The sequence below is a fragment of the Hevea brasiliensis genome, chromosome 15 (genome assembly GCF_030052815.1).
Source record: "Hevea brasiliensis isolate MT/VB/25A 57/8 chromosome 15, ASM3005281v1, whole genome shotgun sequence".
NCBI lineage: Eukaryota > Viridiplantae > Streptophyta > Magnoliopsida > Malpighiales > Euphorbiaceae > Hevea > Hevea brasiliensis.
The window spans coordinates 63,253,986-63,271,958 of NC_079507.1; the positions used below are offsets into that span (position 1 = coordinate 63,253,986).

Here is a 17,973-nt window from a genome sequence, read left to right on the forward strand (position 1 = left end):
TTATTGCTTATTATTACTTAATGAAAGCAATAGAGAAGTGGAAGCATATATATATGCATATATCAAGCCTAAGGATTTTAGAGATGATATAGAATTCTAATGAGGCATAAACCTACTCATATGGTAATACATATTGAGCATATAACTGACGTGTAATTACCAAGTGTTATGATAGTACTGAAATTTAATGGAAATTTATCTATTTATCTGTATAAAGCATGCTAAATCCTTTCAATAATTTATCATGTAATTATGCTAAAATCCACTTAGTGATTTTTTTTAAAGAGAATACAACCACTAATGATAAAAGCAATTTATCTTATAGAGTTTGTTTCGTATAAGCCAATCAACTCTTTAATGCTATTAATAAATATTAATATATATTTATTTCATATATTTATAACTTTATATAGTATAGACCTATATTTTTTTTTTCTTTTGCACAATATTTATACTTGTTAGATTATTATTATTCTTTTTTTAAAATAATATTAATAGGATTGAATAAAAATAATATTTAATATGTTATATCTCTTTAATATATTAAGAGGATATAAAAAAATTTTGATATTTTAAAATGAGGAAAATAATCATATAATTTAATTAAGCTTAAAATATATAATATCTTTAATCTATATACTTTTTTGTTATTTTCATTATTAATTTTATAATATTATAAAATTTTATTAAAAAAACTGCGAGATAAAAAATTTAGTCCAAAAAAAAGTAATAAAAATAAAATATAAAATAATTAATGATAAATTTAAAATATTATTTTTTATATACTAAAATTAAAATATATATATATATATATAAACTAAAATTATTTATATACTGAAATTACATGTGTAAAAGGACAGAAAATTTCCTATGACCAAATTCATTGTTTTAATAGTAAATATCATTATTATAAATTCAGAATAATCGATTAGAAAGATGAATCAAATTAAAAAATAATTTAGTTATTTTAATCGATAAAAACAGTAAAATTCAAATTTTTGTGAATAAATTAATTATATATTATAGAAACTCCCATTTATTCAAAAACATTACTGAAACTATCATTAATGCATGTATTAAAAAAATAAATAAATTATTTTAATTAATTAAGTTACAAATCAATTTAAAAAATTATCATTAAAATAGAAGAAAAATCATTTAAATTAAATGAATTAAGAGAAAATTCTAAATAAAAAATAATTTCTACATAGAGACTATGCATAGCATAATGTCCCAAATAATATTTTAATGCTTTATAAAATTATAATATTAGTCCATTATATCTAAAAACATATATTTTTTTATTAAAAACACATATATTAATAAATAAGCGAGTTATATTAATTTGTTAACAGAGCACATTTTTATAGTGCTTTTATTAACATTAATAAACACTTTTATATATCTCACTCATAATTTAATTCTTTTTAAAATTAATAAATTCACACTTATGATTTGAGGCTAAACGTGGGAGCTAAGAAAACATTAAACTAATCTTTTACTCGATTAAAATCAAACACAGTATTATTTAAACTCTAAAAAATATGTACGTAGAATATTTAAATTAGCCCAAGTTGTTTTAAATTTTAATTTTTAATTAATAATATTTCAAAGGTAGTTTTGTTTTTATTAAACTCTCTCATTTGGTAAAAAAAGAAAATTTAACAATTGCTTTTTTTAGTAGTTTAATTAAATAAAAAATTTAATAAATCTATACTTTAATAATTTAAAATTTATTTTTTTTATTGGTAAATAAATATGACTTTTCAATTTAGTGATTTATATCAGCTGAAGATTGCAATATATTATGATAAAAAATATATTTTAAAACTCACATTAAAATCAACCTTTTAGATATATCAAAATTTAATTATCATCAATTTTTTATGAGTGAGTTATATAAAACATCTAAATCTAATTTTAAATAAAACTCTTTCTCTATAGCTCCAAATACACAAAGATAAATAAGGAATGCATCTTTAGATTTACCTAAAAAAAAAATGATTGAGATGCATATAAAATTTATATAAAAAATTCATTAATTTAATTATTGAACTAAACTAATTAAATGATGAATATATTGTATTGCTTAATTAGCTTGTTTTGGAACAACAATGTCGAAGTCACTAACGACCCATTCCCCAACTTGATTACTGCTAATGTATATTTCAGTTCACACGTCAATTGGTGGCCAATGTCTCTTCACAGTCTTAGTGCCTGTATCCTGCATCACATACGTTAACACCTTAGATTACAATGCTTAAGTTAGTAATTTTATTAAAAAAATTCATCAACTTTAATTAATTCCTTTTATAATTATGTTTAATATTTCTAATTTTGTTAATTAACGTGGCTCTAAGACATTAACCAACATTATAATTGTACTCTCAACTAGATTTCTATTTAAAATCAACTTCAATAAGAATAAAAATTTGATAAAGACTTGAATTAAATATTTAAGAAATTCAATCAAGAATGCAGCTAAAAAGACTCCGATATCTATAAGAAATTTTATTTAAAATAATAAACTGAAGTAATAAATTTAATTTATTGTATATCCTTAATCATTCCTTAATCTATATCTAACGCAAACTTATAAATAAATAAAAATATTCTTAATTTTTTATATTATTTATAAAATATTATTTTCTTATTATTTAAATTAATTTTACAATTTTTATAAATTTAAAATTTAAAATTCTACTTATATTTAACTAAATCTTCTATTATCTTTTGCTAAAAAAAAACCAAGTCTTCTATTATAATTAAAATAAAATTTTAGATAATTACAATATATAAATATGCCCTTATATAATTATAATTATATAATAAAATTTATTTTTATATTTAAAATTAATAAATTAATTATTAATAACAGTAACAAAAAAATAACGAAATTCTATAATAATTCTAATCTCTAATTTTATATAGTATATACTGTTATTTTTCATTTATTTATGAAAATATTGTTGTTAATCACTCCTATTTGATTAACTAGTTGGATAAAAGTTTGAGTTGGATATATGTAGGATAAACAACTCCTATTTTAATACTATTTAAATTTTAATAAAAGTCTTTTTTTTTAATTATGAATTTTATTTGACTAAATTTTTAATTATCTACATAAGTAAGATGATAAATATAAATATAGTTAATTATTTTGTATTATCTATAATAATATCATACTTTTTTTGTTACAATTGGTTCAAAATTTTAATACTACTCAAGTATATAATAATAATAATAATAATAATAATAATAATAATAATAATAATATTATTAAATCATAATTAATGTTAGTAAAGTAAATGTTGGATACTTAGAATTGAATTATTCAATCTAAAAAAACAGTCTATGTAGGGTGTACCTGGTAGAAGTAGAGCGACTGAGATAGTCTCCCAACATCAAGCTCCCAAGTTCTTGGATCCCCTATCCATCCCTCGCCCTTCTTTATAGTGTAGCCACATTCGCCCCAGACGGGATGAGGAAGAATTTGCAGTATCTCTTGTATGGCTCCTCCCGGTGGTTAGCGTTCCCTGGAGCACACCAGAGATGGTAAGCATCGTAAGGGAGGTTGTATTTGTCGGACCGGTGGATTTGGGTTCCATTAGGAAGAGTGTGATAAGGGGGGTACAGTCTCAGATCGTCAGGTTTGCACCATGGTTCTGTTTCTTGGTTTATAATCATTTCACTGTATCGAGTAACGTCTGTGGTCACATCTCCATCACTTGGGTTTCCATTGTTTTTCCAGCATCCTCCCATGTCCATCAGGTAGAATTGACTATTTTTACCTCCTCCTCGCTTTACTTCTAGTCTGAACCTCACTTTGAAATTAGGTGACTTTGGAGCCTGTGGGTTATGACTTGTGAATATAAGTTTTTTTCAATAAGAAATTGTTTGTGAATGGAATAATCAATGGAATTTGTTATAAGTAAAGTGTAGAAACAAGTTCTGACAATGTTATGATGAGAAATCAATAGAAAATTGAAGTGGATTGAGTTATAAAAATGCTTATTATTTTTGACATCCCTCTAGTGGGATAATGATATGAACCAAAGAATCCAGCGGCAGCATCTGATCTCAAGTACAGCATCAACCATGGATAATTCAATGATGTCTTCAAGAAATGGTGAAAGACCCAGCTACCATTCCTAATCTGCTTTTCCCAAGTGACATTGAAATAAGAAGAGCTACTAACATCAGAATTTAAGAACTCCCTTTCAAGGTATCCCCTTGCACACTTGTATAGTTATGGTATATCAATTGCATGTTCATGCACCCTTTTCGAAAGCATGGAAATCTAGAGTCCTGTTGGAAGGGCATAGATATCTTGCCATTTTCTGGGCAGATAGCTGCTAAATTGTCCATGTTGCCACTCTTGAGCATTATCATCCAAAATTGCCAAGGCCTAAGACTGCCTTGTACTTGGCACTTATCGCCCAAGTATATCTCCTTTCTAGCAGCATACATATCTACATTACTGACCCTAATGCCTCCGTATGATCTTCATAAGACCAAGCTTGTTGTCTTTGTCATCTACCTTGTGAATTAACTTCACTGTATTCCATTTTCAAGTGACATCACAAATAATACCAAATTTTAGTTAGTATAACAGCTAAATGCAAAAATATTATGGTTTTTGAAAGTCCTCTGCATCAATAATATATATTTTGGATCAAGTTTTTTCACTTAGCATGATTCCTTCCAGGTCAGATTTTATGAAAGACCCATTAATTAGGACTTTGATTGAGGGTTTTATGCTAAGTTTTTTCTGGCATTATTTTAATAAAATATCTGCTTTAAAAAAAATAATAAAGCCCTTAATTTTTCAAGTATGTGGGAAATTAAATCTTTGATGCCCATAGTATAAAGTAATAATTAAAATGTTTTAGATTGAAAGTTAAAGACAATGAAGAAATGAGAAATTATTGTCATTATTTTCCATTAAGTCCTATTAAATAATGTTGAATATTATTGGCACAACAAACTGAGAAATTTAAATCTAGTTCATTATAAACTAAAAACACAAATATATGAAATTCTTTTATTTAATAGGTGAGTCTCACTATATATCTTATATTGAGTTCATGCATGATAAATATAGTGTAGAGAAGAAAAATCCAAAGTTAATGTATATAAATATATTTACTCTTGAGGATGTAGAGTTATCAACATCAAAACAACCATCCTGGGGCTTCCCATGCCAGGAGCTTCTAGGCCAACCTCATTGCATTGGTTCCATGCCTCAATTGCCACCCTAAGGTTGTCTCTTCTCATCCCAGGATCACCAATGGCTGATATGTGATCATGCTGCTGGTTCTGGCTAGCCACCACATAGATTAATTGAAGAATGCAAATTAAAGCAAGTACAAAATGGTTACAAAACTTCCTCTTCTCCATAAAAATTGTATGTACATTGTACAAGAAAGTTGTTGATGTATATATATATATATATATAGATATATATGTGCCAAATTGAGGATTAATGATAATTCCTTATTTAATTTAGAGCCTTCAACATGAATTTTCTCTCTCTCTCTCAAGGCTTGTTTTCTTGCTCTAGTTAATTAATAAATATGTTATGGCTTGTATATATTGCTCATGAACATAGACAAATGTCTTATTTAGTGGGATTAATTATTATTCATATTATATAGAAAGTAGAATTATATATGCAAGGGATGGCCCCAACCCTCCTAAATATTGTTGTAGATATATGTATTTTTAGCAAAAAAAAAATTTAGTTTGTTTTAATTATTGATCATTCAAAATAATCTATATCATCTTATCATAACATAAAATATTAAAACTATTTACTTTTATTATATTTCATTAAATTTTACATAGTATTGTGATTCTTGAAAAAAAAATTAACTTAACTATACTTTATTAGACTTTTTGAATATATAATATATAGATACATTTAAAATATATAAATAATGAGTGTAATTAATTATTTTTTGAATTAATTTTATATATAATATTGGCCCTCTTAAAAAAATTTCTAGCTCCACCCCTATATTTATGTATTATTTGTAGGATTATAAATGCTTAATGCTTTTTATAAATATTAACTCAAATTAATCATATACTACGCAAAAAAAACTTTTCACATAAAGAAAATTAACTTTTTTTTTATGGTAATATGGTATCATGGGTGTATTAGATTTATCTTTTCAACCTGATCAAAGGTAGACCATTCATATAGAAAAATAGGAGATTTATAAAAAAATATATATATTAAAAAAAAAACCTTCATTTATGATGTGACTCAAAATTTAAACCCTAATTAAGAAAATAAAAGGTAAACACAATTGCCAATTGAGCTAATATTTGAGATTAAAAATTAGCTAGCACCATGTTGTATTTTCAATTAATCATGGTAAGATTTTGTTCCAAGTTAGAGAACTCTCCAACTATGATTCCTTTGTACAATGCAGTGTGACAATTAATTGGGAACCTTTTCATTCTCAAAGTTCACTGTTGCTCCGCGCGTGATGCTTCTATATATGCCCTTGGTTGCCATCAGCAATTTAACATTGGCGTACACTCCTTCCAACCCACAAAATAAATATATCTATTTTTATTTTCACTTAATTTGAAAAAATTTAATTAAAAAAATAAATTTTATTTATTTATTTAATAGACCATTTACTCATATTATTTATTAAAAATTAAATAATTAAGATTAATAAATAATTTTTTAAAACTAATAAATTTTAAATTTTTAGTGTGTATATATATATATATATATATATATATATATATATATATATATATAGGAACATATTAGTAAATTAATAAATAATCTATTGTTTTAAAATAAAAAGTGGCCAATAATATAAGATAAATGACAAGATAAAATGAATATATTTTTATGAGACAAAAGAACTATATAATAATATTATAATTTAGAAGATGATTTCAGTATTAATCAAAGGAGGCAAAACTTGTTAGTAATTTAGATATTTATTACATCTTAAGTTGAGAGTATAATAATTTACTATCCCCAAAATTAATAAAAAAATGTTAATTTTTATTTTCTTAAAAATTAAAATTACTTAAATTTTTTTAATATTATTATTGAAATTATTATTAAAAAATAACTTTTTAAATATATTAATTAAATAATACTAAATTAATTTAAATTTAAAATTAATATATTTTAATTATTAAAAAATTTAAAATAAGTAAATTCTTTTTAAAAATTTTTTTTTTTTAAATATATATATATATATCACCTCCATCTCCAACCATAAATGCAATTATGGCAAGAAAAACGAACTTGTTAAAAAATACGCTTGGTGAGTATAAGAGGCGTTGAAGGGATGGCCATTACATCCAATTACAGTATCAATGGACACTCGAGTGGAGGGACGTCATTTCATGTCTTTTTTTTTTCTTCTTCTGTCCTGGGGTTGGACTTTTCTTTAATAACTTTTCTTCTTGCCCATTGATTTCATTACTTTGTCAATTTTTTTCCGCTCATCCACTAATTTTGTTTTTTCCACTATATCTCACATCTCCTTTTTCTATTGGAGTCTGAAAATAACTTATAGAACGAAATTTTATTTAATTAATAAAATAAAATATTAAAAATTAACCAAAGTAAAAAATTAATTCAGCATCATACAAAATTAAATTTATATTTATTCTCATATTAAGTAAAATTTATAATTATTATACTTTTTTATTGATTTTTTGGGTAAATAAATTCTTAATTATATCAATGTAGAAGAGAGAAGAAAACACTACTTTCATAACATCCCTTATGATTTGGAGGGTGCATGCTTAAGCTGAACTAGTGCTGTAAGTGCAACATCAACCGCGTCGCGAAATCGAATGTTGCTAGAATTCGGGTGGGCATAAGTTAGAGTTGGCATCACCTCTATTATTTTTCTACGCATTCTCTCCACTCTATCGCTCGAAATCTTCGAGAGCTCTTCCTCTATGCTTTTCTTCTCAATCTCACTCTCATCTATGTAAACCGAATATGCACTCGCATTCGCTGGAAAATACCAGCCGTACTGGGTGTACGCCGTGTGCTTCGAGAAGAACACCGGTATGCAACCCGCCAGCACTGAGTCGAATGTCGATCGTCTGGTGAACGAGTCTCCTGGCGCTTGCAAACAAAAATGAGACTGACTTAATACTTTAATCACCTCCAACGGTTCATGGCATTTACTGTCGCCGTTCCTCCCGCATTTCAGAAGCTTGCACCGAGTTGACTCATTGCATTGCTTTATTAACTCATCTCGTACGGCGGCTTTCTCCACCCCCTTCCGAGGACCTCCAATGAAAGAAAATAGGTGGTTCCTCTCTGCTCGAATCATCTTCTGCTGCCACGCATTCATCTGAACGACACTGGATGGGTGGAAATAGGAAGGGTACGGCACGCCGTATTGATTTGATCCTTGCCATGGCTGTCTCTCTACGGTCAGCACCGACATGTTTTTGACAGGTGGCAAATTTAGGAGGCAGTTGGCTCCGAAGTCCGGCCCACCATTGGTGTTCCTCATGAAATCCCATGCGGTTCTCCCCAGGGCTAAAAAATGGTCCTTCCCCAGATGCCTATGCCACCATGGCTGCATTTGGAGGTACTCAACTAATCTAACGGCTAATTCATCGCGTGCGGTTAGATTGGCTTCGCGGAACTTGCTGGATGCGTAGAGACCACCATAAAAGGGGACGTAGAAGAGATTGGCAAGGGTGGCATCCCAGGTGCGACATGGGTGGTTCTCGAGTCGGGCGTGGAAGATCATCTCAGCAAGAAACTGGTGGGTGGCGAACCAGGAGCCGGCAGAGGACATCGGTTGACCAAGGCCGTGGTTGGCGACATGGGGACACATGTCCGTGTAAACGTTGAGGTGGGTGCAGTCGCGGAGGAGACCCAGGTTGAAGTCAGGTGGCAGCTGATACACAAAGAGTGACAGGTTTCCAGGGCAAGTAGTGGGGGTGATTGGCAGCCATTTTCTTGTTGTAGTATTGGGGAAAAGCAGTTCAGTGTAAGTAGAGGAAAAGCAAAAGGGAGCAATAAGTAAAAGAAAGCAGGAAGAAAGGAAGATTAAGAGGAAGAGAATGTATCTGACAGAGAAAAGGGTGTAATAATAATGTGTTACATTGGTTTTGGAGAAGTTATTTCCTCTGTGGTGGCCTTTCCATGGAGTTGGTAGTAAAGGTTTTCTGAAAAACATGGAGAAATTGCAAAGAAAACTAAACCCGAAGGAAGGAAAGAGAAATTATTATGATATCTGCTGCACCTTACTAATTTAAAAGCAAAAAGAGACTTGGTAATTAGCGTTGGATTTTGTTTTGTAAATTTACCATATATGCATCTCTAGCTTAAAAAAAAAAATGTAAAATTTTAAATTAAAATTTAATAAAAAACAAAGAGAATATTTAAATTTCTTTAATTTCTTTTTTTTATAAAAAATTAAAAGGAATAAAAACCCGATCCTATCATTAATATTTACTAAATTAATAATATGCATTTAGTTATTTTAATCTCACATTAAAAAGAAAACATTAATATTGAGTAGTACTAGAGACAGTTGGAGTGATTAATTGCAGAGAAATGGTAACATAGGGCGTAGGAAGGTGGTCCAGGGTTTGGTTGGGGATCAATTAATAAAATAAAAAATGCAAGTTTGAGGATGGAGACAGATTGACTAATCACAATTTCGGCCATTTAAATGTCTTTCATAATCAATTAATAAATCATAATTTACACTTGCTACTTGTCGCTCACAATTATTGAAGAAATCTTATATTATATTAATATGAGCAAAGCAAATGTCGTGAACCCAACACTTCAAATTACACAAATTTCTTGTGGGCTAGCATTTTGCCTTATTTTACACACAGCTTCTTCAAGGCTAAGGTTAAAGCAAATATAGGAAGAAAGTTCCTCATAGTGAGTTTTTAATTTTCTGCCAAACTCACTGTGTTAAGAGGACCAATACCATCAAAACACTCGAGCTTTATTTTTTCCATGTATAATTTTTTGACAAGTTCAGAAAGAAGATGCATGATACGGCCCTGCTACCATCAATGGAGGACCATTATTCCTTTGCCCGCCTCTTCTGCTATTCCATGTCAAACTCTCAGGGTATCAAGGTGAGACTTACCATGGAGCTCACGAGAAAACAAACTTCTGAAATACTCTTCAACTCCTATTCTCTTAAACAATCCTGGAGTTTGTTTAGTGATTAAGCTAGGAGCTGGCCCCATTTCAGCACTGTATCTTGGAGCATAAAATGTTGCAATCGAGATTCTTTCCTTTTCCAAGTTCACCGTTGCCCTGTGCTCAATGCTGCGGTATATCCCATTGCTTATAATCTGTGTCCACAGATAATAAATTAGAGAAAAAAAAACCAATTAGAGTACGAATTCAATCAAACCCATATTAAAGCCCAATTAATCATAAATAAATAAAAATAAAAGAAAAAGAAGATGGGTATAATTAGAAATACCTCCAAAATGTCTCCAATGTTGATGACAAAGGCATTTGGGAGAGGCTCAATGGAAACCCACTGGCCATCTTTCTTTATCTGAAGACCTTCAACTTCATTGACCTGCAGGAGGATAGTGAGACCTGAGGCATCTGAATGTGAAGTAAGACCAATGACTTTGTCGGGTTGAGGACATGGAGGGTAGTAATTCATCCTCATTGACTGAAATCCATCTTCAAAAATCTCTGTCATTTCCTCTGCCTCTATTTCTAGTGCTTTAGCCATCTGTGCTAGGATAGCCATGGCTAAATTTTTCACATCTGATGAATAGGCGTCTAAGGTGTCTCTGCAGCAAGAAAAGTACAGTTAAATTAGCAAGCTATGTAGAGCAAGAAATAATAATTAATGTAATTGAAATTTCACACTCCATAGAAAGAGAGCCAATAAGAGAGTTTGGCTTAATGGCACTGACTCTGATATTTCAAGTTTCAATTCGGTTAAGAGAGGAAGAAAGAGAGGGATGACCTCAAAGGAAGAGGGAGGTTTGGAAATAAATGGGGTTTCCTTGCTTCAACAGGTTGGGTGACCAAGAAGAAGAGGTCACCCCAGTCCAGCTTTTGATCCTCAGATACAACAAAGGCTTGCCCAAAACCCTCGACCTCTCCTGGATATTGCCATAACTTTTTCTTCTCTTCCATTGGGAGGTCGAACAAGTCCTGGACCTCCTTCTTTATCTTCTCCAAAAGTGAAGACTTCACTCCATGGTTCACCAACTGCAAAATTTAAGCTAGTCAAGTATATTCTTGTTGATAAATTGCAGCCAATGATTTTTTTTTAAGTGTTGAGTATAGTAAATATGTATATTGTTTAGATGTTAAACCTTTAGAAATTTCATTTATTTAATAAATTTAAAACTGTGATAAATCTTTTATGCTACTAAAAAAAAAATCCCCTTCTCATCTTCCTCCTATTTAAACACTAAACAATAATAATTAGAGTAAATTACAATTTAATCCTTAAAATTTAACAAAACTCACAACATAGTTTATATATTTTCAAAATGTTACAGTATGGTCCTTGAGTTTTTAATTCGTCTACACAATAATCCTTCCATTAAAATGTAACAGTATACTATCAGTGTTGCCAGATTAAAAATTAAAAGACTATACAGTCACTTTTTGAAAATATAGAGATTAAATTGCGAGTTTTTTCAAATTTTAGGAACTAAGTTTTAACTTACCCTAATATAATGATGATAATGATAAAAGTATGGAATCAATTTTGACCATATTAAATGTCTGTAGAACAGAGTCTTGGAGAGTTGGAGGTGAATAAATGTCCACTTGTAAACATGCAACAAGATTGTTATATGTTGCCAGACCTTAAGGACTAAACTTGACTTCCAGGAGCCAAAACTCAATATCTATATTACTTTGTTATTTAAACTCAATAACTTCTGTTTTCTGGAGATCACGGAATGCAAAAGGAAGCAAGTACAAAATGTTTGAATTTAACTTGGTGTCTGTCTCTGCCACATAATTTATCATTTCTTTTCTTTCAACTCAATTAAGTCTTTATCCAAAAAATTTGGAGTTGGCTATATAGATTCTCTTTCTCCACTCTAAACGATTTTGGATTAAGTTAATGATTCTAAGTCATGTTGTACTACTCTCATCCAAGTCAGTTTAAGTCTACCCCTACCTTTTTTCTAATACTCTTATTGTGGACTTTATCTAGTCTAGTATGACCACTCATCCACCTTAACATTCTCATCTCCACAACTTTTATTTTAAACACATACGACTCCTTCAGTGCCCAAAACTCACTACCATAAAACATGGCCGATCGTATTACTTTACGGTAAAATTTTCCTTTTAACTTATTGGGAATTTTGCGATCACATAAAACTCCCGTAGCACGTCTCCACTTCAACCATCCGGCTTTAATCCTATGACTAACATCCTTCTCACATCCCTCGTCTACTTGAAGGATTGAGCCGAGATATTTAAAGTGATTACTTTGGGGCAGTACTACTCCATCCAAACTATCATTTCTTTTCTTTATTCTAAAGAAATTCCAACAGGCTTGGTTCAAAGTTTCAGACCCCCTATCTCCTCCGTCCTTCCTTTCACATGAACAAAACAAAAATCCATAATACTTTAAGAAAAATCAAAGGGAAAAAAAAAGGGCTTGCTGACAAGCAGCTCTGTGACTTTGCACAAACAGTGGACCCATATCCTCACTTCAACTTCAATGGAAATTTGAAAAAAAAAATTATAATAACGTTTCTATTTGAGAAATGCATATATATATATATATATATATATATATATATATATATATATATATATATATATATATAATGAGTGCTCTTCATATATCAAAATCCTCAGGTGACGAGGAACGAACTTAGATGTTAGCTCATAAACAATCAAATAGGATTTTTCAACCTTCTTCTGATATGAAGGAAATTTTGCATGCAATAATATTAAATAAACGATTCATCTGAGATTGATACCGTTAGTTTAATGGGACAAATATGACTAAGAAGACGACAATATAATAATAATTAAACAGCAACAACAAGAGAAGGAAACTAATGAAAGTTTAAATACCTGAAAGAAACCCCAGTCTTTGCAGGCATAATGAAGCTTCGCCAACTCAGAATCCATAGATTCTTGAGAAAGTAGCCTCTGCATATCAATAACTGGAACCTCATGTGCTGAAACTCCATTTTGGATAATGGGTTGATCTCGGTCCTGGCGTATGTACCTCGGAGGAATAGTATCCATCTGCGATTTAGCTAATTCTTGAACACAAGGCACAAGAAGAGAGCCCCCAAGATTCACCACTTTTGTTGTTTCCATGGTATAGGTCAAGATTTTTTTTGTAGTTTGGTTTCAGAATCTCTTTGGTTTTATCTTCAACTTAGGAGGACCAAATTGCTTAATTTATTGCTAGATTTGGCAATTGTAGTTGTGGAATAATGAGGTGACCACTACCTATATATGCAATATGTGTAATATTTATATAGTGATTAGCAGCCAACGCATCGCCAAAAGTCAGACCAAAACCCATTTCTAGAAACAACATGTGATATCATTTGCAAGGTTCACTATAGATGATGAACTAATAAAATGTTAAAATGAGATATTTTTCTATCTCCAAGAAAGAGACATACTGTGCTTTAACTTGATGTGGGATTATATTTATAAATGTTTTGGTTTGACTATTGTAGGAGCTTCTTTTTCTCCCATGGGGGTAATGCTCTAAAGCTGTAAGATTGAACTTTGTTTAGATGGTGATTGTAGGGCAGAGTTTATCCAGACTTTTTACTAGTGAGATAATGATGATGAGATAATGATGATAATTTCTGGCAAAACCCAATAAGAAGTTTCTAAACTGTTTGGAAATAAGATGCCCAATTGAAATTGTATTTTTGGGTTAGTAAATTGTTGAATTGGTGCTATTGAGTCCTCATTTTATTTAACAAATATTATTAGCAAATTTGAGATATTCTAGTCTTTTAATTATATATATATATATATATATATATATATATATATATATATATATATATATAAAAGAATTAAATACTAAAATTTAATTAAGTAAATTAAAATATTAAAATTTTGTAGTAATTAACTAAAATTTAATAAGTGTAATATTATATATAATGTTTCTCATACATAGTATTTTAATATTACTAGAAAATTTTTTCGTATTTTTCAATATTATAAAATTATAAAATAAAATTTCTCAAAATATGATATTTCATCTTTTTTTAACAATTATACATGTGTGATCATTAATTTAAATTTTAATGCATATTAAATAAAAGAATTTCATTTATTTTAGAAATAAGTAAGTTTAGGATTACTTGTTCAATTAAAATAGAAAGTATTAGTTTGAGACAAAACTTCAATTATTATTTATAAATTTAAGTGACATTAAAATTTTTAATATTATAAAAATTAAGGTATCTTAGTACATTCATAAATTTGACTTCCTATTCATTCTTTATTTTGGTATCCTTAATATGAAGATTTTATTACTTGAGATTGGATCCTTAGTGTTTCCTAGCAGTTAGCACCCACTATGACTTTGAACTTATGTTATATATACTATTAAATCAAAAGGTTCAAGGGTTCAATAGAACACAAATTCAATTTGAAAGATTGAAGGAAATGCTGAAATTTATAAAAACATATCATACATTAATTGAATAATCGACAAATTGTAAGCTTACATTGCATTCTGTCAAAACTGTCATCACATTGACATTTTTCTTCTCGAAGTGTATTCTCCACAAGTCAAAGTACCAATTAACAATTGGGTTGCTATAGTCATTGAAATCTGCTAAATAAAAGAATTTCACATGTTCAATTTACAAACTTCTCTCTAATTTCACCATATGACGTGACTTTGCATCCACTAATGTTCTAGCTGTTGCAGATTATTAGAGGTAATATTTTCTTCTGCATAATTAATATAATATATAAGTTCAAAATATTATGCCAATTCCCTAGCTCAAAAGATCATTCAGGAGAGTTCAAAGGAAACATCTTCATTGACTAGTATCCTACTATCTTTTCCTTGAAAACCAATACAAAGAGAACCAATAAAAAGAGCAAAAAGAAAAATAATTGAAAACTACATTAGCTCGATGAAGGGATAAAATGAAATTGAAGTGTCAAACTACAAGACCTTTCAAGCCTCAACTACCAGCAAAGGTAGGGTATTTAAAGTTCTTTTAGATATCTATTTTATAAGGTCAATATCACCTTAAATGGGCGCTCCTCTCTCCCCAAGGATTTGTCTCTGCAGTTGCTTTTCAAGGAGTTTAGAATTTTCATCATGCCAATGAATGATGAGATGATTGCATGCATGTGTAGACTTTTAATCCTAGAACACCAGATGGAAAATGAGAAATTTACACAAAATGGAAATGTCAAATTGGTGTAAAAACTGAGACTATCTTTGCTATTAAACTATATTAAAAACTGCTCATGAAGAACATGAGAAACAGCACTTGGAGACCTGGCCTAGTGATGCCAAGTGACTCCACTTCCCTTCTTGGTAAATCAACCAAAAATTAAAGAGAGAGAGAGAGAGAGAGAGAGAAGAGAACATGAGAAACGGTACTGCTTAGCTGATGCTATTTTCCACATTCACAATCTCGGTACAAATGGCTGCAAATTCAGAAGTTGAACCGTCCTCCATCGATTAAAAAAAAAAACAAAGCAAGCAAAATCCTCTTGTAAACAAAAGAAAACAGTTCTAGAAATTCACTCTTAGGAGAAGCCTAATAAAGTGACATTTACTTGCCACCCCCGTGCGTGCCATTATATCAACAATCTTACATCACTTAGATTAATAGATGATAAGAGGCTAACTTTTTACCATTTTTTATGGTTAAGCAAATAAATAGTTCTATATAACCATCAATAAAAGAAGGGGGAAAACGTCACATACTTTGACAGAGAAAATCTCTTGGAATCAGATTGTTTTCTAATTACTTGCTTCTTCTATCAGCAAGAATGGGTACCAAAAATTACAAAATATAACCGAAATGTACGGTAATGTGACATATAACAATGTTTTGATGATCATAACCAAATTTCTTCACAGAGGCAAACATCACAGCTACTTGACAGCTCAAAAAAAGATCAGGATATAAAAAAACTTAATTATTATTCCTTTGCAATGGAAGATCAAGGAATATTGCTTTTTTTTTTTACTTTGTTGTTTTAAACAGCATCTGTATTCTGTTTGCATTTCACAAACTATCCCAAACAAAATTTATAATCTTTAAATGTTTGGCAATGCTATTTCAGCAGTGGGTTCATTATATAATAGTATGAAAATGCAAATCAATCAATTTTTTCATGTCCATTAACTAATTGTTTTGCTAATATGAAAATGTTTAAGCCAATCAATTCCAAGAATCCATTGAACATATGCTAATTGTCATACATGACCTAAGAGCCAGACTTTATATGTATATATAAAGATTTTGACCTCTAACTAACTGCAGGAACCAAACAAACGCTGACTTTTTGACATCTGGAAAAAGAAAATGGTGATATGTCTGTTAGATCCGTACTACAAATACTAATCTTTTAATTTGGGAAGCACATCAGCGCTACATCAACTAATCTATTCGTCTGAACAAAGCCCAGATGTCCAAACATAATATTTGAGAGTGCAGGAAAGCTGATCTGAAGCGCTCTAAATCAAAATTTCAGCAACCTGTATTTGGTATTGTATCATTTCTTCTTATTTGCTACAACTCTGGAATTCTAATTACTATTCCCACACTTCTCACTTAACTCAGGGAACAGATGGACAGCCAAACATCCAAATTCGATTGCTTTGATCAATTTTTGTGTTGATTTCGTGTAAGCACAAAACACCTCCATTGGGTTAGCAATATTAGATTACTAGTGAATAAATAAACAAATTCTAGTTCAAACAACCATGAAAATCTAAAACCTACCACTACAAGTATCAACCTAACCAGTAAAAAAGAGCTATAATGGGACCAAATTTTCATAGAACCACCAATATTTTATTTCAATTATTTCACCAATTAATTTGACACACTTAAATCAAGAGGTAGAAAACTAATCACAGATTGTTGATAAAGCATATGAGATTAACTTGAGCACAACATGAATTGAGACAAGCCTATAATATATTTAAATTTCATGCTAATCAAAACCAAAGCATAAAAACCACCACACTAACATCTGAAAAATACCGTTTAAGAAAATCAGTAATTTCCATGCGGGGACTAACACATTACCAAATTTCAATCAGCATTTCCTTCAATAGCATAGCACAACAAGAACCATTAGCCTACTTCCTATGCTCTTTTCTGGCCACAATCTTGAAATTCCTGTTAGTTGTTGCTGCAAGGAAGAAATGAGTGTCACGACCCAACCTATGGGCCAGACTAAACCCCCAAGGCCCGTAGTAAGCCTAACTATTCCTTAACCCAACTCTAAGGCCCATTTGAGCCCAATTTCAAGAATTCAACCGGACAGAGTCCGACCATAAAATGGACCTTTCAACGGGGAGTTTTTGACTCACTCGACCTCTAAACATATTATATAATCAATTGGGGAGCTCAACTCACCCTCCACATACTGATAACAACATAAAAAATAAATGGGAGCTCAGCTACCTCATCCAGCCCAACACACATGCATAAAATATTAAGTTTACAGGTCCAAAATGACAATTTATATTAGAGACCCAATTCAAATAAATATTTCTAACACATTCGGAAATTCTAAGAGTTAACAGGTTTATATAAACATTAATAAACGACCTTTATATAAACATTAATAAACGACCTGCGAGGGAGAAAAGCAGGTTAACCTCAAAAATATCATCCTGTAGCTTGGAAAAATATTAAACAAGAGTTAGCGTTCGACTCAGAGAGTAAAATATCAATTTCAACCATAATCTATATAACTATCTAAAGCTAATGAACCCTGTAGAGTGAAATGCAATA

At 30.1% G+C, this 17,973-nt stretch overlaps 2 protein-coding genes and 1 pseudogene across 4 annotated transcripts; all 3 read right to left on the reverse strand.

The window, feature by feature from the left end:
* Nucleotides 1-2,089: 2,089 nt before the first annotated feature.
* LOC110659581 (uncharacterized) lies at nt 2,090-5,400 on the reverse strand (annotated as a pseudogene).
* A 2,260-nt stretch (nt 5,401-7,660) lies between these two features.
* Nucleotides 7,661-9,340, reverse strand: LOC110658683 (probable xyloglucan galactosyltransferase GT17). The gene has a single exon (XM_021816411.2). It carries the CDS (start codon nt 9,192-9,194, stop codon nt 7,770-7,772), a length of 1,425 nt encoding a protein of 474 aa, XP_021672103.2. The 5' UTR covers nt 9,195-9,340; the 3' UTR covers nt 7,661-7,769.
* A 410-nt stretch (nt 9,341-9,750) lies between these two features.
* LOC110658643 (protein SRG1) lies at nt 9,751-17,342 on the reverse strand. 3 transcript variants are annotated; one of them, XM_058136167.1, is made up of 6 exons: nt 17,260-17,342; nt 14,701-15,356; nt 13,067-13,243; nt 10,977-11,224; nt 10,473-10,797; nt 9,751-10,338 (listed from the first exon to the last, which is right to left on the reverse strand). In XM_058136167.1, exons 2-6 carry the CDS (start codon nt 14,722-14,724, stop codon nt 10,096-10,098), a joined length of 1,017 nt encoding a protein of 338 aa, XP_057992150.1. In that variant the 5' UTR covers nt 14,725-15,356; nt 17,260-17,342; the 3' UTR covers nt 9,751-10,095. The 3 variants fall into 3 exon arrangements, with proteins under 3 accessions (XP_057992150.1, XP_021672055.1, XP_021672046.1); XM_021816363.2 differs by having other exon boundaries at nt 14,701-14,807; nt 17,215-17,338; XM_021816354.2 differs by lacking the exons at nt 14,701-15,356; nt 17,260-17,342 and having other exon boundaries at nt 13,067-13,922.
* Nucleotides 17,343-17,973: the final 631 nt, after the last annotated feature.